General features: G+C 32.7%; 2 protein-coding genes across 2 annotated transcripts; both read left to right on the forward strand.

Annotated features, from left to right (window-relative positions):
* The first annotated feature begins 1,740 nt into the window (after nucleotides 1–1,740).
* LOC143557171 (vignain-like) lies at nucleotides 1,741–6,292 on the forward strand. Its single transcript, XM_077046304.1, has 3 exons — nucleotides 1,741–1,833; nucleotides 4,527–4,658; nucleotides 5,996–6,292. The coding sequence occupies exons 1-3, from the start codon at nucleotides 1,741–1,743 to the stop codon at nucleotides 6,290–6,292; spliced, it is 522 nt and encodes a 173-aa protein (XP_076902419.1).
* Nucleotides 6,293–11,152: 4,860 nt separating this feature from the next.
* On the forward strand, nucleotides 11,153–16,480 carry LOC143557172 (uncharacterized). The gene is made up of 8 exons (XM_077046305.1): nucleotides 11,153–11,543; nucleotides 12,515–12,757; nucleotides 12,844–13,005; nucleotides 13,137–13,246; nucleotides 15,490–15,705; nucleotides 15,787–15,953; nucleotides 16,050–16,180; nucleotides 16,310–16,480. The coding sequence occupies exons 1-8, from the start codon at nucleotides 11,178–11,180 to the stop codon at nucleotides 16,415–16,417; spliced, it is 1,503 nt and encodes a 500-aa protein (XP_076902420.1). The 5' UTR covers nucleotides 11,153–11,177; the 3' UTR covers nucleotides 16,418–16,480.
* The last annotated feature ends 6,272 nt before the right edge of the window (nucleotides 16,481–22,752 follow it).

Here is a 22,752-nt window from a genome sequence, read left to right on the forward strand (position 1 = left end):
CGACTCAGCCCAACAATAATAGTCTTTCAGCTATTTTGGGGGGGACTAATGAAACCAAACATTCTACATCTACAAAAGAGAAACTTGACTTATTAGATGCCTGTGCCAAGTTCCATGAACACTCTGCTCCCAAAGATGATGAAAAAAATCAAGGTTAGTTGTTTCCATGAATTGATTTTCATAATTGGATATTGATATAGTTATATAAGCGTTCTACTAAGCGTACTGTAATCACATTCTATTTTGTTGTAACCCAACAAGACTCTGCCCCAATAGATGAAGATAACCAAGGTTAGTTTCCATGAATTGATTTTTATTTATATGAAGAAGAAAGATATAAAGCTTGATTATATAATTTCTATTGAGGTGCAATTTTATGAAACCTCTGTGAATATACAGGCTGTCATCATGTTTGACATGGTAATTATTGTCTCTAAAGATTTTACCTTAAATCAAAGTTTTTGAAAGGTGGTTACTAATTTTCCTGAGCTTTAAGGGTTTTCGTAACATAAAAGAAACATGGTTACCAAATCCAGAAGTTAGATGAAATATTGCTACTTTTTTATGTAATAGTCTTCTTATTAAATGAATACATATTTTGTGTGGAATTTGTTTTTATAAGTTGAAGTTTTGCTAACATGGAAAATGCTGCTGATTTGAAGAAGTATTAGATGAACAAGAAAGGGCGAATGCTGCTGGTTTGAAAGAATCATCTTTAATTGATCGTAAGAAACAAAAATTAGATGTGGAGGAAGGAAAGGTTATTATTATTATTATTATTATTATATACAATCTTTCAATTCATAAGTTTTCTTTTTATTATTACTACGTGATTTATATGCTCTTTTTGCAAATCCAGAATGACATGCAAAGCAAATTTCTGCATATGGCTTCTACAGAGCAGAAAACAGCTTATGATGATACCTTAAGACTGGTGGAACTGCCAAATGAAAGCCTGCTGAACTCCAGTTTGTCTTCATTATAGATTGCAACTATAACCAGGCCTGTAAACAAACCTAACGAAGGCGTCTTCGTGTTTATTCATTTATCTTTAACCAAACACGAACACAAAACAAACATGAATATATAATCGAACCCATGTTCGTTCATTAAGAAAATGGGCATGTTCGTGATCGTTTTTGTTTGTTTGTTTAAAACCTAAATGGACAGTTCACGAACGTAAACGAACATAAATGAACATAACTGACTCAACATAAACGAACACAATAAATATATATAATTTAAAATGATCTCCTTTTATGCTTATATATAAATATAACTAATGTATTTGTTGATAAATAATAAGAACCTAAACAAACATATGCATATGTTCACAAAAGTAAATGAAAGAACAAACGCGTGTTCATGTTCGTTCGTTTAATTAAATAAACAAACATAAAAGAACTTTTTGCCGAACTGTTTGCGAATTGTTTATAGAAGTTTGGTTAGTTTACAAGCCTAAATATAATTTTCTGATGAGTGATCAATTATGATAATTTTTCCTTTTATCTATGATGGATCAAACATGTGAAATAAAAGATATCTTTAAAATGTTGCTTAATGCATGAAACATTCTAAATTCAGTGTCGGATCAATTTAACTGCTGGCGGCACAAAGTAGTAACCAGAGTATAAATAAGTAAAACTCAGTTTTTTAGATTTCATTTTCTTTTTTACTCTTATTTGACTCATAATGTTTTGCCACCTAGTCTTGATACCTTCTGATTTATAGAAACTAGAGATGGAAATTGAGGGGTTAAAAGGGAAAAGGGTCAACTCCGCAGTTGAAGAGCAGATAAAAAAGATAAATGATGAGCTGGAAGCAACGATCAAGGTATTGCTTTCTATTGTTCAGCTAAATCTCAAGGTTTTGTTTGTTTTACAATGCCAAATAAAAGGTAGCAAGCTCGACCCGCTTACTTATGAGTAGTAATGGGTTGATTTGGATTAAAATTTAAAAAGCGTAACAAAACGGGCAAACATACTTAAAGCTTAAAGTCTAGCGTAAAGGGATACAACCCACTACGTTATTTTATGCCAAGATTTTGCATATTGCTGATCTTTTATAAATCATAATTAACATTACAGTTATTTAAATATTTAAGTTGGACAAAACTCGTGCTGGTGAGCCTGGCTAACGTTTGTGATGCTGGTCAACTTGGGTAACATTTTATTATCTGTTATGGATCAAACATCTACAATGAAAAACACCTTTAAAGCAAACGGGTCAAAGGGGCTGAAAGTCTTCCAAGCTGTATTTTTTAATGCGAAACCTCCTAAATCCAGTGGTGGGTTAGGTACCGGGTGAACATGGACTTGGGTGAAAACGGGTTGGATCAAATTTAGTTGTTAGTCTAGTAATCTAATAAATTTTGTTTTCTCGGTTTCGGTTTTTCAAGTGTTTCACCAACAAAACCCAAAGATATTGCGTGAGTAAATAGAGTAATTTTGGGCACAAAAGTGTTTTGGGTCAACCTTACACGTTTTATTAAGCTGAAAGAGTTACCTTATGATGAAAACATGTTTTGACCGATCGCCGGACTTGCCTATTTAGCCACCTCTAGTGTTGACACTTTCTGATTGTACTGATGTTGAGTGGATCTTGAATGATAGAGAGAGAAGAAGGCAGCTTTAAGGAAAGTGAGACAGTCAGTGGCGGACCCAGGATTTTTTGCCAATGGGGTCCCATATTTTCGGTGTTCAAATTTTTCGGGTCGGTCGTTGTTCAGGTCGGGTCGAGGCGAAGAACATAATAAAAAACAATATCATAATAAAACTTTCTTTTCAATCATCACTACCTGAACGGGTCAAAATGGGTCGGGTTGACACATAAACACTTTGTTTTCCCTTTCTTAAACATTTTTGAGATAGAACCTAGATCCACCCTTTCATAAGCATGTGTTGAAAACCATTAACTTAAACTAGTGAAAAATAAAACTGATATTTTAAAGTGTTTGAATGTTTCTAAAGAAAACCATGCATAAAGTTGAAAACAATGATATGTATTTTAGAGGTGTTTGAATGTTTCCAAAGTTATCATTGCAACATTAGCAATCAAATGATTGATTAACACTAAAAATTAACACAAAAAACCAAAAACTGAGCCTTGTAAGACTTGAACCCATAACCTTTCAAAGATAAAACAAGGGACTTTCCACCAGACCACATCAACATTAATAGTATGGGTTCCAAGTATTAAATCTTATGAGGTCCTCAAAAAATTTAATATACCGCTTCTAATAAATTTTTAAAAAACATTGGTGTCCCGGGACCCCGATCCACACTATGTGGGTCCGCCCCTGGAGACAGTTGATTGCCAAACAGCAACTAGAGCAATCAAAAGGTACACTGAAGGTGATGAAGCATTTGGATAATAAAGATGATCCTGGAGCTTCAAAAGCAAGCTAAAAAAGATGAATGATGAGCCGAAAGCAGGCATGAAATAAACGCATGCGAAGTACCGATGGCTGGCAATTATGAAATGGTACATCTTTTTGAATGGACATAACAGTAACAACAAAAGTCAGAAAACCTATCCAACTGTAAATCCAGTATCTCCTAAGGTTTAAAATTGTCTTTTTAATTACGACGATACATCATTTGGGGCATGTGTCATTAAAGAGTAACCAACTTAAGTTTAAAAGGTTTAACCACTCAGTATTAATTTTGTTCTAATGCTGTGATTCTTTTTTAAGTTGGTGTGCAACTTGGATTGCTTGGTTGCATATGCCAATTGCTGACATGGCATCCAAACTGAGTAAAATTTATGACATGATGTCATGTCATCAATTTGTATAACTTTGATGAATTGTCTAGTATTTAATATAATTGGCATGCCATGTCAACATATGTAACCAGGTGATACAAGTTTCCAGGTCAAGTTTGAAAATACATTCAAATTATTGGAACACAAATAAAACTTAAGTGGTTAAACTTGAAAGAAAAAAACTTGGATGTAGGCATGTATATAAACCAAGCGTTGTGGGAAGTTAGTTTGTTTACATAATAAACGAACGAACATGAACATAATTTTTGTTCGTTTAGTTAAATGACAAACATGAACACGTGTCGTTCGTTCATTTATGTTTCAATTTTTGTCCTTTCAACTTTGTCTTTAGCATTTAAGGCTCTTTTGCATTTCCCATATTACACATAATTATAGTATTTTTAATATTTTTATTAAAGACAATAACTTGTGTTTCATCATTTTGAATACAGTCACTAGTTGGGCATGTGCTTTGGTCTCTTGTGTTGAAGCTTGGCACATCAAAAACACCGGAAATCTAGTAGGGTTGTCAGTTCAGCAGTTGATCGACAACCTTACAATGCACAAGTGTGGTAAAAGCGACCCACCACATGCATTTCAACATATGATGATGCATAGAGTTTCTCTAGAAAGGGATTATCCTTTCACGGGGCACCCGGAATGCCTCAAATTCATGTTTGTAGTATAATAAATGAATTTAACTTTGACTTATATTAAGATTTGTTTTACTTATTATGTTTTGTTCTTTTTCATGAAATCAGAGAAGAGCGTTAAGCATCACTGGATACGGCAGGGTCCCAGAAAATGATGAAGACGCCTTAATGTGGGCAGTGGCCCACGGGCCGATAGTTGCTGCAATAGAAGCCGACGAGGACTTTATGAGAAATTCTACGGTGCACTCATTTCTCAATATTAGTGACTAGAAAACCCTTGTGAATTTCTAATGAACCTAATAAATAAATGATGGTAACTCTATCTAGAGGTGCACATAATTTAAATCAGGTTTGAAACATTAGGTGCATAGCCGCATAGGAGATGCCCAATTAGGTTTACGTGTATTCATCATCATCATCATCATCATCATCGTACTCAGTATATCCCACCAATAGCAATGCTATGGTAGGGTCTGAGGAGGGTAAGATGTATTACATTCTACATATAATTGATTTCTCAAATAATGCTAGAAACACATTAGGTTAAATGTTATAATTTAATATAAAAGGTAGACAGAGTGCAACTTTCAATTAAGCAAATGAGTTGGTAATTGGATTGACACTTAAGTTATTCAAAGCAAAATTTGCTTTATGCTTTTATGTTGTTTTTGTTGGGAATTCCTAAATATTGGGATTGGGTTTTCAATATGATATATAATTGACACTTTAGTTATTCAAAGCAAAATTTGCTCAATGTTTTTATTTATTATTATTATTTTTTTTTTTGTAATTCCTAAATCTTGAGAGCTAACTCGGTCTAATAATTAGAATATATAAACAAGAGGTTTATCTATTAATTACTATATATTGGATAAAGATAGTTTGATTTGTAATTGGAGTAGGATTAAAAGACATATTTTTTAAATGCTAGAGATTCATATCTTATCTTGATTCTTGAGTTTTAAGTCTATAGTAGTAAGTTTGGCACCAGTTCTTCATTTTTGTTTCCTCATTCCTTATAGTTTTACTAGTTCATATATTGAGTTTTAAGTCTACACTTGTCTCCCATGGTTAGTTACTATACCTTGCATTTCATGACTATTCAATTGCTTTTACATCTTTCATGGCGTTCTTGATTACATACAAGTATATTTAGTTGGACATCAAGTGTTAAAGTATATTTAGTTGGATTAATTGGATGTATGTACTTGTAAACCATTCATTTTCCATCCGGGCATGTTTACTTTTTAGTGGCCAAATTTTGGGCCATACTTAGGATTACTTATATTATATATAGTTCATTTGGTTGGATTTGGGTTTAAAGCCCAACAACGACAATTTGAATTAAATTTGCAAAGTGCGACTAGGAATGTGATGTGTATACAAATAAAATCCACCTAATTGCATGTGAAACAAAATAATTATTTTTTAGCTGTGACTAGAATCAACATATAAATAAAGCAACAGCATGGTCAAACATGATTGGGTGGGGTTTCAAACCCGGCCGGCTACCGGTTTCATATTTTTTTCTTATCCATAACTATATCATTTTAACATGTTACGTTGGTTTGTGACAGGGCGTATATGAAAAGCATTCAAAAGAAGCATTTTTAAACCATTATGTCCTCATCATCGGGTACGACACAACCGATGAGGGAAATGATTATTGGATGATTCAAAATTCCCAAGGGGATACTTGGGGTAAACAAGGGTGTGCAACAATGCTCCGAAATATAACACTCGAATCGGGCTATTGCAACCTTGCAAAGCAAGCATTTTACCTGACGATGAATGGAGTTTTCCCGCCATTTGTTACGTCGCCGCCTCAATTGATTTCCTACAAACCATGTAACTGTAGGATTTGTTTGAGTTAAACTCAAATTGTTGTATTTTCAATGAATCAAGGACGTTTTCATCCTTTTATATAAAGTTGCTTGTTTGAATAATTTGATGATTATAAAGTTGTGTTAGTATGTGAAAGACCTTCACGAAAAAAGATTATGTTTAAAAGGGTATGGAACAAGGACTATGTGGCATTTTCCTAGTCATGGTATTAATTCATCACTATTTCACGCCCTGTAGTAATTTCAAAAACAAAATATTATAAAAACACCAATATAGTTTTCTATAAGGCAAGAAAATGAAAATAATTAAAAACTAGCATGTAGAGTGATACATAAATTTAATGTATGATTCTTGTCTCTCCTAATAACAAGGTTGCCTTTTGTAAAAGGATCAATGATGATTTCCAAGTCATTCGGAGCGAATGCGGCAACACTAGAATGGGTTAAGTTAGGATTGCCTGGCTACAACAAACGGTCATAAGTGGGGGAATTTGGATGACAATTTTAGAGGATTTTCAAGAAAATTTTGGTGTAAATCACATGGAACACCAAATAAAATCACTTCAAAGGGAAGGGATTTGACATGAAGATTACCTTTCTTCAACGAATTCTACAACCGCACACAGAAGCAATTACTGAGGCCCTTCGTGTGTATAACAGTGTTATGTAGCTTTTAAAGTCCGTTTCTAACATCATTTTTAAAATGTTAATTTAAAAAAGGCTAGAAATGAACAAAATATATGAACACATCTATATATATATACTATTAAAAAAATACAATATAGTCAATTTCTATTTAAAAAAAAAAACAATATGATGTTTCATTATTAATTAAAAAAACAATTTCTATTGGTTGATTTTAGTACTTTCTAAAAATAATCAGGATTCTTAAAATTTCTTTATAATTTAATAATTTAAAATTAAATTAATAATTTATTTTGAAAGCTCTTTTTTTTCTCTACACTTTAATCATTTTTCATATACACTTTAATCTCTCCACTAAATAGTTGAAGCTTAGTTTTGAAAAGCATTAATGTAAACAAAATTCATAATATTTTATAAGCTCCATCATGTTATAAATGTAATACACTCATTTAAATATTATTTCGTTTTGAATATATGTTTTGTGCTAATCCACTAGGTTCATTAAAACAATCCCAATATCTAGGTACGTTATATTTTGTAGTGTATTCGTGAAGAAAACTTTTAAAGATTTATGATTTGTTTATATTTTGTAAATTATGTGTAAATAAAGTTCATCTTTATTTAATGTAATACGCTACTTTTCTATTTTTATAAGTTACCACTTATATAATTTAAATGGTTTAACCAATGTAAGTAGAAAAAAAATTACTTAAGGTCTTAAATATAGATATAATGATTCATTGAGTCTTTCAATGTGGTCATCATGTTTTGAGTATAAGTGTGAATTTCAACCCGTTTACTAATGAACGGCCGATTTTGGTAACATGTTGATGGGCCAAAATAAAATATCTATTAATATTATTGTTTTTAAATCCGTCAGAATTGGCTAATTCAATTTTAGGTTGGGTTGGGTCATGTAGGTTATATCGGTTTCGAGCCTGCTTTGGTTTCATGCACACTTGCCAAAATCAAAATCATCCCATTCGTAAGTAAACTACAAAACTAAAATATTATCTTATGTTCTTTTTTTTTTTTGCAGCATGCTTTTACATGGTCTTAGGTTAATCACTTGCGATAACGTCAACTTGGAGTTTCGGGGAATTCGACTATTATTTTAATAGAAATATCAAGGTATTAGGTTAAAGTTTTGTTGTAGGTGACGGTCTTTACCCGTCCATAATGCATTTGAACGCTTAATGCCACAATTCAACTTTGGTTGTTTTTGTTAACCTATAATAAATAAAAGTATAACATAAGGTGTAATAATGCCACCAACCTAAATCCGATCAAATTATTATGTTTATTTAAGTGAATGTGATGAATGCTAACTATTAAAATTTTAAAGTAGATTGTTTAGATATTTCTATTGAAGTTATGAATTTTTAGAAATATATTATTTTTTACAAATTTTAACACCGCGTTGGTTTACTTTCCTCGGTACAATCGACAATATTTTTTGGGTCTATTATCAATACTTAGCCAATTCGTCTAAATCCAATTACATTATAATTTCATCAAGTACGTGCATCTTTACCTATTAACCAATTTCTAAAAGCTCCGCTAAGTGTTCCAGTCGGTGGAGCGACTGAAAATTTTCTAAGGTTTTCCCAGAAAATTCACTTTGATTCTCTATCAACCAATTAGGGGTGTTAATCGGGTCAACCCGATCGGGTTTCGGGTTAATCGGGTCGTGTTAATCGGGTTCTTAAAAAAAGAAAGCTGACCCGCAACCCGACCCTATTAAGTTTCGGGTTAGTCGGGTTCGGGTTAATCGGGTTTCGGGTTAGTCGGGTTGTAGTAGAAATTGGAGTTTTTTTTAAACCTCAACTCAAACGATGTGTTCTTATCTTAGTAGAACTTATACCATGAATTTGCAGAAAAACAAATGAATGGAACTGTGTCACCATTTTAATTGATATTGGCAATGGCCTGCTATAGTATTCAATTGATGGTTAGGTTAACAGATCTAATAGGTACATGACATATTAAGCATTCTTCAATTTGAATCAGATAACATTAATGCTATAGCATCATCTAACCGATAGCATTTTTCAATTTGGATTTAACATTATAACTTATGAATCATTAAAATAAGCCAACAACTAACAAAAGCCACACAGATAATTATGCACACATAATAACAATTCTGTTTTCAATTTTCAATTCATCTGGGTAAACATTGTACACATAATAACTATTAAAATTTCAATTTTTCAGCACGTATTGCTTCAGTTCATCATTTGAACAATTGTTTTAGATTCATGATTCAATCAAGTTAACTCACAATTACAACACAATATCATTAGTATAAGCAAGTGCAGGTAATCGGGTTAACCCGAAACCCGATTTTTTTTCAAAAACGGACCCAAAACCTGAGCCTATTAACAATTCGGGTTATTCGGGTCAACTCGAATAACCCGATTAATACTTTTTGACCCTATTAACCCGACCCTAATTAGCTTATTCGGGTTCGGTTCGGGTCGGGTTAATCGGGTTCGGGTATTTTGGGCACCCTTACAACCAATAATGTGGGATTATTAACATGGTTAAAGCTAAACTCTTTGTCCAGAAAAGTCTGCGATCGAGTAAATAGCTCTACAACCGAATGGATTTGATCGAGTTGGAAAATGACGCTTTACGCGCCCAATCATTGCGGATAACGCTTACATCCTCTGTATTATTGCGTCCCCTTCACGTAATTCTTCTGAATTTCTAATATTTATGTACTTGCTCATGATCATGGTTTAAATGGATCGATTTTCTAGGAATTTATATAACGTGTACGTATTATTCGACATGATGCTTCGTAAGGACGACAGACATGATAACTTTCGGTTATCTTTTTTATAATATAATTTCTTATGTTAAGTTCTTAAGTTCTATATTATGGGGTTGTTTGAGATTCCTTATTTTTACCTCTTTATGACTTATGGAAAAGTTATAAGTTAAAACCTTGTGACTTATGATACTTTTCTTCTCACATATTAAACAAACTCAAACATCTTTTTAACTTTTAGTTCTATGTGTTTGCAGTATTTAGTACAATATTTATTTTTGAAATATATATGCTTTTATACGTTTTTTCATGTTTCAATGATTTTACATTGCATTTATTTGTGTATTTAAGATACATACGTAATAAATATCATGTTGGCGTCCCAAAAAATGTACTACAAATTATCTTGTCAAATTAAATTATATATGTTTGTGATACGATTTCTATATTTCCACCTGTGTCATACACGGGTCAATAGCCTAGTTATATAAACTAAATGTATTATAAATATCATAAATAAATTTGTACTTACCTAAAGTAATGTCCTTAACATGACCGTTATGTATTGGTATATATCAGTTAGAAAACACTCGTGCTAGTGACACTGGCCAAAATATGTGAAGCTGGATAATCCTAATTTTAAAAAGCACTACCAGCGGTCTCAACTTTCAACTATTTTTGTCTCAATAAACCTCCGTTAAAAAACACGTAACACTGTTAAGTTTTTTTTCGAGTTTCAAACCGATGTTTTAGGGATTTTGATCGGAAGAACGATACAATACGACTGATGAAAACTTATTATGAAACGTTGATTTAAATGACTTGAGTTTTGTTAATTGGAAATTCAAACACCTGAATTGAAACATTGTTTCGTTGCTTGGATTACCGTTTCGTGATAAGTTTTACATCAGTTGAATCGTATCGTTCTTTCGATCAAAATCCCTAAAACATCGGTTTGAAACTCGGAAAAAAACTTAACGGCGTTAAGTGTTTTTTAACAGAGGTCCATTGAAACAAAAATAGTTGAAAGTTGGAACCATTAGTAGTGATCTTTAAAGTTGAGATTATTATCAACCAATACACAAAAGTTGGGATTAGTTATTTCCAATTTGCCAGCCAGATTTGTGCTTAATAAATGAAGCTTGAGCTTGTTTAAGGGGGTGTTTGAGATTCCTTATTTTACCTCCTTATAACTTTTCATTAAATTAATAAGTTATAAAATTGTAACTTATGAAACTTTTTCTTTCATAGTATAAACAATCCCAAACACCTTATTATTTTTAAAAAAGTTAATAAATTATAAATCGATGAAAATAAGCAAAATCCCAAACACACCCTAAACTTAGGCTCTGTTTAAATTTTTTTACGAATCGAATGTCGAGCCACCCTAGGTGAAAAAACATAGTAATAATTTCCTAAACATTAGTATTATGTGTTCTCTTCATCCTTGGCATAGGGAAGGTAACACTCCGCCGATATTTGGTTCCCTGCAAAATGGCGTCAATGATGCCAAATTTCGGCCTCCGGCGACTCCCATCACTAAACAAATTCCGTTCATCTCTTCCACCACGTTCTTATTCCATTGCTGTTTCATCCGCCACATACGAAGAAGCTTCAGAACCCAACACCAACACATTATCCACCGACCCACATAATAATAATAATAATAAGAAAAAACCCAAGTCGTCGTTTTTCCCGAAACGAGGCGAGACATTGGAACTGGTGTGCGAGTCGTTGGCGTTTAAAGGAAAGGGTTTGTGTAAGGTGGAGGATACTGGTTATGTTGTCATGTGTGATCGTGCTCTTCCTGGTGAACGCTTTGTTGGCCGGGTTACTCGTAAAAAGAATAATTATGCCGAGGTTCGCTTTATTATTATTATCTTGATTCCTTTTAGCTTATTGTGTGTTTTGTTTTGCTACTTCTGTAGTTGGTTAGTTAGTGGTTTAAATGAACGAATATAGACGTTTGTACGAATAAACGGATAAATTGAATTGAACATAACAATTAAGTTGTGGTTTGGTTGACTTGTAACTGATTAACTGAAAATTGTGGTTCGGTTTTGGTTATGGAGTGTGGCATAACTCAATTTGGGATAACGGGCCGAGCCTCAGCCTCAAAGAAGCTCTTTTAATTTCCGAACCCGAGCTCAAGCCTTGTATGGGATGCTTGTTGAGCCTTAACGAGTCTTGTGTAATTATAAGTTTAACCTCTTTTGTACTTTCATGAATTAATTTCACATTGCACAACCGAGCTCGAGTTGAGTTCGGCCCATTTAAGGTACTACAAGAGCCCAAGCCGAGCTTAGGCTCATTTAAGGTATTGCAGGAGCCCAAGCTGAGCTTAGGCTCGTTTAAGGTACTGCACGATCTCGAGCTGAGCTTAGTCTCGTTTAAGGTACTACACGAGCTCGGGCCGATCTTAGGTTTGTTTAAGGTTTTCTCAGATTATATAAAGACAACTAACAACTTATATAAATTAAATAATAAATAATAAACGGGCAGAGCTCGAGCTTTCGTAAGTCAAAACAAGAAGATCTCAAGTATAGATGAGCTCGAATGCTCGAGCTCGGCTCGTTTACACCCCTAGGCATAACTGAAAATCTCGGTTCAGCTGGGCTCAAAACCGAACCGACTCATGCACACCAATTTGGGATAAACCACAAAGGCTATAAATTAGTACATAGGTTATTATATTAGAAGAACCGTAATACATCATGTTATATGATTCTGGTATTTAAATTCAGATAAGTACTTTTTTTTCTCAAGCTCACATCTAAGCACACCGTAAGCACATTTAAGTTTGATGTTGTATAGTCTTGTTAGAATTGCAGGTGACTAAAGTGAAGACGCTAAGTCCTCATAGAGATATGGTGGAAGCACCATGTGAATATTCTTCACATTGTGGAGGTTGTAGAACACAAAACCTATTATATGAGGCTCAAGTCAAAGCGAAGGAAGAACAAGTTCGGGATTTGGTCGTACATGTTGGTAAATTCTCTTACAAAGATCCAGAATTTGAGAATGTAATGAAGCCAATTGTTCCTTGTGATATGCAATTTCACTACAGAAACAAGGTTAGTATATACCAAAAGCTTGTTTACAGCGTGTTAATTTTTTGTAGCAATGACAATAAGAGAAGATATATTGATTATAATTGCAGATGGAGTTTTCATTTGGTCCCAAAAGATGGTTACCAAAAGAAAAATTGGCTGATAAAAGCGAAGATGCTAATGTCTTTTCTTTGGGATTACATGCTCCTGGTTTTTTTGATAAGGTGTTGAATGTCGACAAGTGCTTTTTACAAAGCGAACCTGCAAATAAGGTAATAATATTATAGACTATATGGAACTATTGCCTATAATCTGTATCAGATACAACAATCTATAAAATCACAAGTTCAGGTGTACAATTGTTTAGCATACTTGGTATTAAAGCTGCATTTTTTATGTATAGGTTCTTGCAGCCGTTCAAGAATGTTGGAGAAATCAAGAACTGGGATTGTCACCATATGATTGCAATTCTCATACTGGATTTTTGAAGCACTTGACAATAAGAAGCGGAAGGTACTAATATTTCTTTATTTTCTTTTGAAATAATGTTCAATGCTGATAATTGATATCACTTTACCATTAGAGTTGGCTTTGCCAAGATATTATCATAAATGCTCATACCAACCTTTTTGTCTCCTAATGGTTATGTTTCATACTCAATGTGGCAGTCGCAGCCCGATTTGGGTTGCGTTTTTATCTCAAACGGGTGCGAATAGGTCACATATTATTTTTGTTAAAAAGAGAAATATGTGAAATGTATCAAGCGGGTTGAAACTTGCCCAAAGCCCATCTTTAATGCTTACAACCTTCTAAACCAATTTCATTAGGCCTGTAAACGAACCAAACGTTTAGTGAACCGTTCGGGTGGAAGTTCATTTATGCTCATTTATTTAATAAATGAACGAACATGAACAAAAGTTTTTAAATATGCAGGTAAACAAATGAATATGAACACATGTCTCGTTCATTCATTTATGTTAGTGAACGTTCCCTCATTTAACCTCGTTTATGTTCGTTACATTATGTTTGGTTGAGTTCGTTCATTTGCGTTTGTTAATATATTCATTAAAATATTTTATGCCATTACAAATTGTCTAGTTCTAATAACCTTTTAGCCCACCACATTGATGTTGACATTTACTTTAATTGGGTTTAGCTAACTTAATGTTCGTTCATCTATGTTTAGTTATGCTCATTTGTTTACGTTCATGAACCGCTCGTTATACTCTTAACAAACGTAAATCAATGAATACGAACACATTCATTTTTTTAACAAGCAAACACAAACATGAATGGTTGATTAGGAATTTTTACCCATGTACCCATGTACTCATGAATGGTTGATTAGGAATTTTTACCAATAATGACTAGAGGAATTTTTACCCATGTACCCATGTACTCATGAATGGTTGATTAGGAATTTTTTACCCATGTACCCATGTACTCAATAATGACTAGAGGAATTTTTACCCATGTACTCATGAATGGGTTGATTAGGAATTTTTACCAATAACGACACATTTTATTATAATAAATAAAAAATATACTAAATTGTGTTTAAGGCTCACTCTAGATATACCCCAAGGTAAGTAAAAAGCAAGAAGGAAATCTTTTTATTGGGCTTTACAAAGAGAGAAAATATGCCCGAGCCCATGCTTCCCTGAAACACAATTGGGCCACTAACGACCCGAGAGAGTATACCAACTGATCCTACTTCTCAAAATGAGCCCACATGGCCCATATGAGAAAACTATACGATCCATTTCTATACTCATTGCCCATCACAACAGAAGTAACTGCCCAACCTTTTTTATAGAACCTGTAGGTTGTACACACCTTCAACAACCGCCATAGTCACAACTCACAAGCACTTTCAAATGACAGTAATGACCATTTGAAATCCTGATACAACAGTTGACATTTGCTTGAGTTTTGACCATGGACTGCCTTAAACCTCTACCCACTTTTGACCACAGCCACATTTAGAAATAGTCTGGCCGCTGTTTTCTTCAGCTTTAATTTGACTATAACCCACTGTTTGGCCATTTTGATTTTTTTGGGTAGTAATATTGTTTTTGTAATCACAAGTAACACCTTTAGCACATTTGGAATGTAGAATTACTTAATCAACTTATGAACCAACAACAAATGTTGGCGGGTCAACCCTTTGAGGGGTGAGCGAAATTCGAACTACCTAAAATAACTGAACTAAAGCAAAAAATAGTGGTTTGCGTTTTGGTTTTAGGATTTAACTAACCAAGTAATGGAAACTTGCGGCTCAGTTTGCCCAAAATTTGAACCATATTAACTGAAACCACTTTAAGCTATATACATCATTTAATTCCTTTTGTTTTATAGTTTTAATGTTAATTATAGAGAATTAATATTAGTTAGTTAGTTAGAGGTATTGCAGCATTTATGTTTTTAGAGTTTTGTTAGGTCATTGTGGTCTTATCCATCTCCTGTGTAATGGAGGATTGTGTATTGAATCATCTGAGCTAGTAAATACACTTTTACATATACATGTTATTTATCGTTTATTTATCATTAAATTCTTTATTCGGTAATACTGCCTATTTTACAAGTCCAGAACAACACAAAATGAAAAAAATGATGTTTCTTGGCGGTGGGCCCAAGCCCAAAATTTTGGTCAATAACTGGTTTAACCAAAACTCAAACCAAACTGTGAGCACGTAAATAACTGAAACCAAATGATTTTTAAATCTTAAAAAACCAACCTTTTTGTTTGGTGTCAGTTTTTTTGCAAAAACGACCCTTACAGGACCGCACACACCCCGAAACCCAACCCGGCCAGCTAATCATGCTACATCTAATAATGACTACACTGTAATGCAGGCTGAAATTCTATACAAGCTAGTAGAAGACTGTGCTGGGCTCAAAGGAGACGGCTCAGAAATAGTTCTTGATTTATTTTGTGGGACCGGAACAATCGGTCTTACACTAGCCAAAAAGTATGACCAGTTATATATAAAAAGTGCTTATTTACATACAAATCAAATTTAATTACTTACCTCTTAATATGTGTTCTTCAGGGTAAAACATGTTTACGGTTATGAAGTAGTTCCCGAAGCCATCTCTGATGCGCGTAGGAATGCTAAGTTGAATGGGATCCACAATGCCACATTTATTCAAGGGGATCTTAATAAAATTAGTGAAAATTTTGGAAATGAATTCCAAAAACCAGATATTGTCATATCAGGTATGTATAATTATTAATATTCTTGTGTACTCTTGTTAAATATTACCTTTGTGTGTGTTTCATATAACTAAATTTGCTTAATATATTCTTCTGCAGATCCAAACCGGCCAGGCATGCATACGAACTTGATTAAATACTTATTAAAGCTGAAGGCGCCACGAATTGTGTATGTATCATGTAGCCCTGCCACATGTGCACGTGACCTGGATCTTCTGTGTCATGGCTCGGTGAGTATTTGTTTTAGAAATAAAAGCTTTATTTATCGTTATAGTAACCTTATTATTAAAAATAAGGGATAGTGCATAAGCAGGCCATTCAACTATTGAAACTAAAATAAATGGATTAAATATGTGCAGGTGGAACAAAAGTTACAAGGATGTTATAAGCTAAGAAGCATACAACCTGTGGACATGTTTCCTCACACTCCACATATAGAATGTGGTTGCTTGCTTGAGCTTTGTTGATTGCTAATTAATCACCATTTCATCAAGTTTTTATTTTGTTTCTTTTTGCAGCATATCTTTTTTAATCCGTTTTATGTAATATCAAATTTTGCGACGTATATTGTACCTGTAAATGGGGTGGTAAAAACCCATGCCATGTACGAGTTAGATTGATCCAGCAACACTTGTATTCTTTTATTTAGTAGAATTTTTGGAGCTATATTATGAGTATTTGAATACACTTTTTATTGGTCATTTTGGCTAATCAATTTGACTAGTTTGATTGGTACTCATATAAGCTAACTTTGTTTTATTAAGTGTTTGGTCCAATTTTGACCTCTATGAGCTAAATTAAACTTTTTCATATACACATGTTATAATCGCCATATATAACAAAACATTCCAACCCAGTAAGTATAAACATTTTTGCTTAAACTTGTTGATGCAATGATCCTTTCCTTTTAATGTTTTCAAACTTGAAGCTTATAGGTGATATAAGAGTGAAATCCTCCCCAATTAATCAGATACTTATAAAAGCATCTCATATGTAATCAATCATAGTGAGTTTATATTTCATGCTTATCATGTGACATGTGAAAGTCTTACGATCTTGAAGATGTTTACATACCTTTTTTAGTTTATATTAATATTCAAGGTTTTATAAAAACTAGTTTGCTTAATTAATTACTATAGTATCTTAAAAATATAAAAATATGTTGACAAGTCATCAATTGTTAATATGTATTAATAACTGTCTGCTTTAACTGTGATGTGAACAAGCTCAGATGCTTGTAAATAGCTCAAAGTCGACTCGCAAAAAACTCAAACACAGTCTCTAGCATAAACGGGCTTACAATAAACAAATCCAACCCAAGCTTCATATTCCAGAGTTTTAGCTATACTTGCGAATCTATTATTCATATAAGTAATATTTCTATTTAACAAAAAAGTATTATGTTACATTAGGAAATTAATAACTGCAAATGCATAAAAAAAAATAATTATGTATATACGTAAATCACTAACTAATTAATAGACAACAAATAAGTCGAGCTCAAGATCTAATAAAGTTTTTTTCTCATGTACGGAGCTTGAGAACTTTGTATATATAGAGAGAGCTCAAGTTGTGCCGAACTCGAGTCAACCTCTCTTAAACTAAACGAGTCAAGCTTGAACGCTACTCACCTCCTTTACACACTACTTTTAATCCAATTATACTTTTTACAACTGTGCATGCACTCTTTACAGTGATGACTAGATAAAAAGGATGAATCTTTTGCATTCATGAACGCCTCATTGCTTAAAAATCCTTGTCATATTACATCTGTACGTATGGGATTCATTTGTTACTTCCAGAAGCCTCTCTTTGAAACTTGTTGCATGCGATGGTGACTAGTTACTGAAAGAGGATAGATAAGGTGGGTTGTCATTCGGGTCCCCTACAATAACTCACGAGGCCTAGCTAGCTAGTAAAAGTTCATGGAACTACTCACAACTATGAGCTGTTTCTTTATCCGGAACCTCGGAATTTGTCTCGTATCTTCTTGTTAGTCGTATTGTAGACAATGTACGTGTTGGACAAAATGTGTAAGAGAGAATGCTATTAACGTTGGAGAGTGGGGGCTCGACAGTAAATGGCCCATGACTAACCCATTGGCTCCATTTCTTAGTGACCTATCTAGTTGGCTCGATGTAAGGGGTGGAACCAAATGGGTCTAGGCGATTTGTCGGTGCGGTCACTAACATTTGTTGGAATTTTATTATAAAATCAAAGTTTGCTTTAAAAGAAAATATAGGTTTGACATCTTGGTTGTAGTAGGTAGATACGATAACTTGTTATTACTCGTGATCAACAAGTTATAATTCCATGCCAATGCTTTTTTCGACAAAGTAAAAAGAGTGCTTTTCTGACAAAGAAAAAAGAGAACGACTCATTTTGTGTTGAGCGAGTTAAACGAATATTTTGCACACACAGAAGTAGGTAAATCCGTAGGGTTTTGGGGGGAGGGGTGATCAAAGTCGACTATAACCAAATGTTGTTTTCAACAATTAATAATAAATGTGATATAAATTTAAACAACTCATTTTAACAATTGTGTTATGTAGTATCGATGCGTTGTTTCCAACAATTAATAATAAATGTGATATAAATTTAAACAACTCATTTTAACAATTGTGTTATGTTGTATCGACGCGCATTCAACGTAATTTACAAACATTGCTGCTAATGTATGTATATAAATTTAAACAACCCGGCCAGTCGACAATTATCTATTTAGTAGTTGGATGAAATAATACATACACATGCATATATATATATATATATATATACGGGCGGTTAATGTACGCTAATACACTATCGTATATTACGTACGCGAGTATCCAGAACTACAATTATATGCGATTAAATTTTTAAATACAATTATATGCCATGATATGTCAGTTATCAAAAGGGTATTTCCATCCAGAACGTCCAACTATACTCCCCAAATCTATTATTCAATTCCCCCAAATCTCTGTTCTTAAAAAATTCTTAATTGATTCATCGAGTGTCTATCCATATCAATATAATTCAACCGTCGATCGGTATTAAACTAATTTGCAGGTCGATATCAAACTAATTGAGTTATATAACCCTAAAAATGTTCGTTACCTGCAAATAAAACCTCAAACCCTAATACGTTCTGCTTATACGTTCTGCTAATACGTTCTACTAATACTTTCTGCTAATACATTCTACTGCTAATACTTTCTGCTAATACATTCTACTAATACGTTCTACTAATACGTTCAAATCTTATACGTTCAATGTCAAAAACCATCATCCATAACTCAAAATTGATCGATTGAAGTTTCAAATTAATGATTAATTGAATCGATTTCAAAGATTAACCGATCAATTGGCTCAAATTTCAATTTGTTGATGGCGCCGGCGAGCGGAATGGCACCGGCGTCGGCGATGAAAGGGCGGCTTTCGGTTTATGGAATCTCAATTACTCAACAAAAACGGTTTATGGAAACAGAGTATAATAGAAACCGTTTCTACGTTTAGTAGTAGCGTTGGCGTTGAATTTTTAAAGGATGTTAAAAGACAATTCTAACCTTATGTTAAGTTACGATATCAGATTGTAAATAGTTACGATCTACGTTCAATATACTCGTGTACGTAATGTACGATAAACCATTAGTGTATTATATCCTTTATCTATATATATATATATATGTACACTATATAATAATGTATGTTTTAAATCACCGTAAGTATCATTTAGAGTAACGTTAAACAAACACGTTAAGTTTATTTCACACATACTAATAATACTTACAAATAAACTTAATTAATTGCATTTTGGTTAGTGTTAATGACTTCAGAGTTTTTGTTAATGAAATATATCAGGTCGATCAACATACAATTCCCTTTTGTATTATTATATATAATTCATTAAGTTTATACATTCGGCATAACTTCTAAAAATCAGAGGCGGACCAACCATTTTGGAGGCCTAAAGTGAAAAAAAAAATTGAGGCCCTTACCGAGAGTTTGAGAGACAAATGGCATAATTTATAATTTTTATTTTTCAACTACCAAGCTTTTTCATATTTCATATATAAAATTACAAATTTTCAGTGTTTGTTTCAATTTTTTAAGTTTGATTTATGTATGTTATAATTATAAAAGGAAGATATGAATATTTAAAAGCACTCAACTTTGTTGTGAAACTAAAGAACAACCGTGAAACAAATCTAATAGAAAATATAAACAACTAAAACAGAAAGGAAAAAGAACAAAGAGGAACTTGAACGTATCGAGCTTCGAACCTGAGTAAATGAAATGGAATGCATGCATCTTAACCACTACGCCAACTATAACATTGTTGCAAATGTAGTTAAATGTTTTTAATATGCTTTTTTTTGTATATATATATAAATACTTAAACGTTTTAACGAAGACCTTATTTTTTCCGGAGGCCTAAAGCCCTAACTTTAGCCGGCAATACTGTAGAGTCGGCCCTGCTACAAATGTATACTCAAGTTCAACCCAACTAGCGGTTCTTATGGTAAACTAATTTATGCAAAGTTATTATTAGATAAGTGTACTTGTGTAAAATTTTATACTACAAGGATTATCCATCATGATAATGTACTTTCAAGTTTCACCCTCACTTTCATTAAAATTTATAGAAACGAATTTAAAAGAGAAAAATTTAATTGACCCGTCACGCTTTCCAAGTAAATGTAATGTTAAATGTAATGTGCACTATGCTGTCTATCTCACGAATGCTCTTAATTTCCAGGTGGCATGCCACACAGATTTAGTTGTTTAAATCAACCAACACTCTTGAGCCACGTGTGAGAATGCACGTGCTTTTCACGTGTGGGATAGCCCACGTCGGATGAAGCAAGACAACTTATGACACATGTCGTGAAGGATTTGTACAACCTAGCAAGCATAATAAACACACGCCCACAACATTATTTCAGATATTGATCGATTTGACAACCCATGTGGACCTACGATCATACATGTTTTTAATTTATTTGTTAAATATCAATGGGTGGTAATCCAAGTAAAAGCAAAATCCGAGTTTAGGTGGATAGGTCTTGGATTCAAGTATCATAAACAATAAGGATTCAAAGAAATTCGCTGTTAAACTATATATATATATATATATATATATATATATATATATATAGAAATACCGAGTATATAATATACTAAGAAGTCATATATGCCATGTATTGAAACCATGTTAGAACTTTACTATCATTAACAATTTGACTATCGCTAATCAAGGTAGTCATATGGACTATTGTTAATCACATCAAAGTAAACTTAGCTTATCGTGTGATCGATCTGATCAATCACCTAGTCTAACTACCTATTCTAAACGTTGTAAAATATTTTAAAATGACTCAAGTTTGAAATTGTCACTTTCTATGTATTTTCATCTATGAAATCAACTAATCAAGTATTCAACGCAGCTATATATACGCTAAAAAGCCTAAATTACTAATTAATTAATTAATTAATAATTATCCTAATTTATCCACCACCTTTGGTTGGTCACTATATATACCCTGGAATATCCTTGTTTTGTGGGTAATCCACAATTTGTAATGTCAAAATTCAATATATAAATGCTTAGTTTAAATAAATTAAGATTTTGCAAATTATCCTTGAACTTAATTTGTATGCTTATTCATTTGAATATTTTTATACTAAATTTTAAAATCAAATAAAATAAAACGTATTTGACCTTTTTTACATTGATTTTTTGGTTGAATATTATCTAAATGATATTCCTTTAATGTATTTGAAACTTTGAAGGTAATTGTAATTTGTATGCCTTCGTCAGTTTTGACTTTTTAATTTTGTTGAACATATAGTCAACATTTACAAACTTATACATTTTTTGTTTCAACGAATTATATACAAAGAAATGGGAGAAAAATATAAAAATGAAAGCATGTTCATAACGATATGGTTTTTAACAGAAATTTCTGTGCCAATATATAAGAATATCAAATTAAAAAAAATGGTTCTATTCGTATACCCTTTTATATTAATTTATCCGTTTAAAATAATAAATTAAGGGGAAAAAAACAAAAGACAAAGTTGACAATGAATATTTGGAGACTTGAAGCTGCAATCTTAGAAAATTTCAAATGGAAACCCATTCATTGAGCTGTAGTCATGGGCAGCATGTGGGTTGGATATTTGAAACCTTTAAAGAAAAATAACAATAAATTTAACACAAAAATTAAATGCTATAAATTCAAACAGAATATGCATGAAATCGTAAAAACTTATGCGTAAAAAAAGAACCGAAATAATTGAATCCAAAAGAAAACCAATAGTTTGGTTTTATGTTTTCGGGAAATCCAAATATTCTGTCGGTTTCGGTGTCGCATTCACATATAACTAAAACTAAGAAACCGAGCCAAACATAATGTACGTATTTACATTTTTAGTTTTAAATCTTAACTAATCTATAAGAAATTTAGATTATGTGAAATTAAGATGTATAATTAATAAAAAAATTAGGCCAAAATTCATTATTTCGGGCCATATTTTTTTTTCCTTCCCGTAAGTTTCAAACCCAAATAATAAAACCGTAAAGGTGTAACTGAAAACCGAAATTGTTAATTTTTCTGTAAAAATTAACTCAAAAATCTAATTTTCAATTTCGGTCTTATTTGAGCACAAAATCGATCCTTTACCAAACCGATGTCACGTTTGGAGATTTAAAGAATGTAATAATATACAAACTTATTTAAAGGGTCAGGCAAACGTACCCGCCTCCTCTTCTATTTGTCATACCCCTCTCCTAGACTTTCAATTCCTGTAACAATTA

Source organism: Bidens hawaiensis, unplaced genomic scaffold, assembly GCF_021521415.1.
Source record: "Bidens hawaiensis isolate Kalapana, Puna unplaced genomic scaffold, B.hawaiensis_p1.1 tig00018841_1, whole genome shotgun sequence".
NCBI lineage: Eukaryota > Viridiplantae > Streptophyta > Magnoliopsida > Asterales > Asteraceae > Bidens > Bidens hawaiensis.

What these genes read in the sequence shown, in the direction of transcription:
- LOC143557171 (XM_077046304.1), top strand. Translation starts at nt 1,741, where the DNA reads ATGGAAATTGAGGGGTTAAAAGGGAAAAGGGTCAACTCCGCAGTTGAA. An exon ending in AGCTGGAAGCAACGATCAAG is followed by an intron (nt 1,834 to 4,526) that starts GTATTGCTTTCT and finishes TCATGAAATCAG; the next exon opens with AGAAGAGCGTTAAGCATCAC. An exon ending in ACTTTATGAGAAATTCTACG is followed by an intron (nt 4,659 to 5,995) that starts GTGCACTCATTT and finishes GGTTTGTGACAG; the next exon opens with GGCGTATATGAAAAGCATTC.
- LOC143557172 (XM_077046305.1), top strand. Translation starts at nt 11,178, where the DNA reads ATGGCGTCAATGATGCCAAATTTCGGCCTCCGGCGACTCCCATCACTA. An exon ending in AAAAGAATAATTATGCCGAG is followed by an intron (nt 11,544 to 12,514) that starts GTTCGCTTTATT and finishes TTAGAATTGCAG; the next exon opens with GTGACTAAAGTGAAGACGCT. An exon ending in ACCAGATATTGTCATATCAG is followed by an intron (nt 15,954 to 16,049) that starts GTATGTATAATT and finishes ATTCTTCTGCAG; the next exon opens with ATCCAAACCGGCCAGGCATG.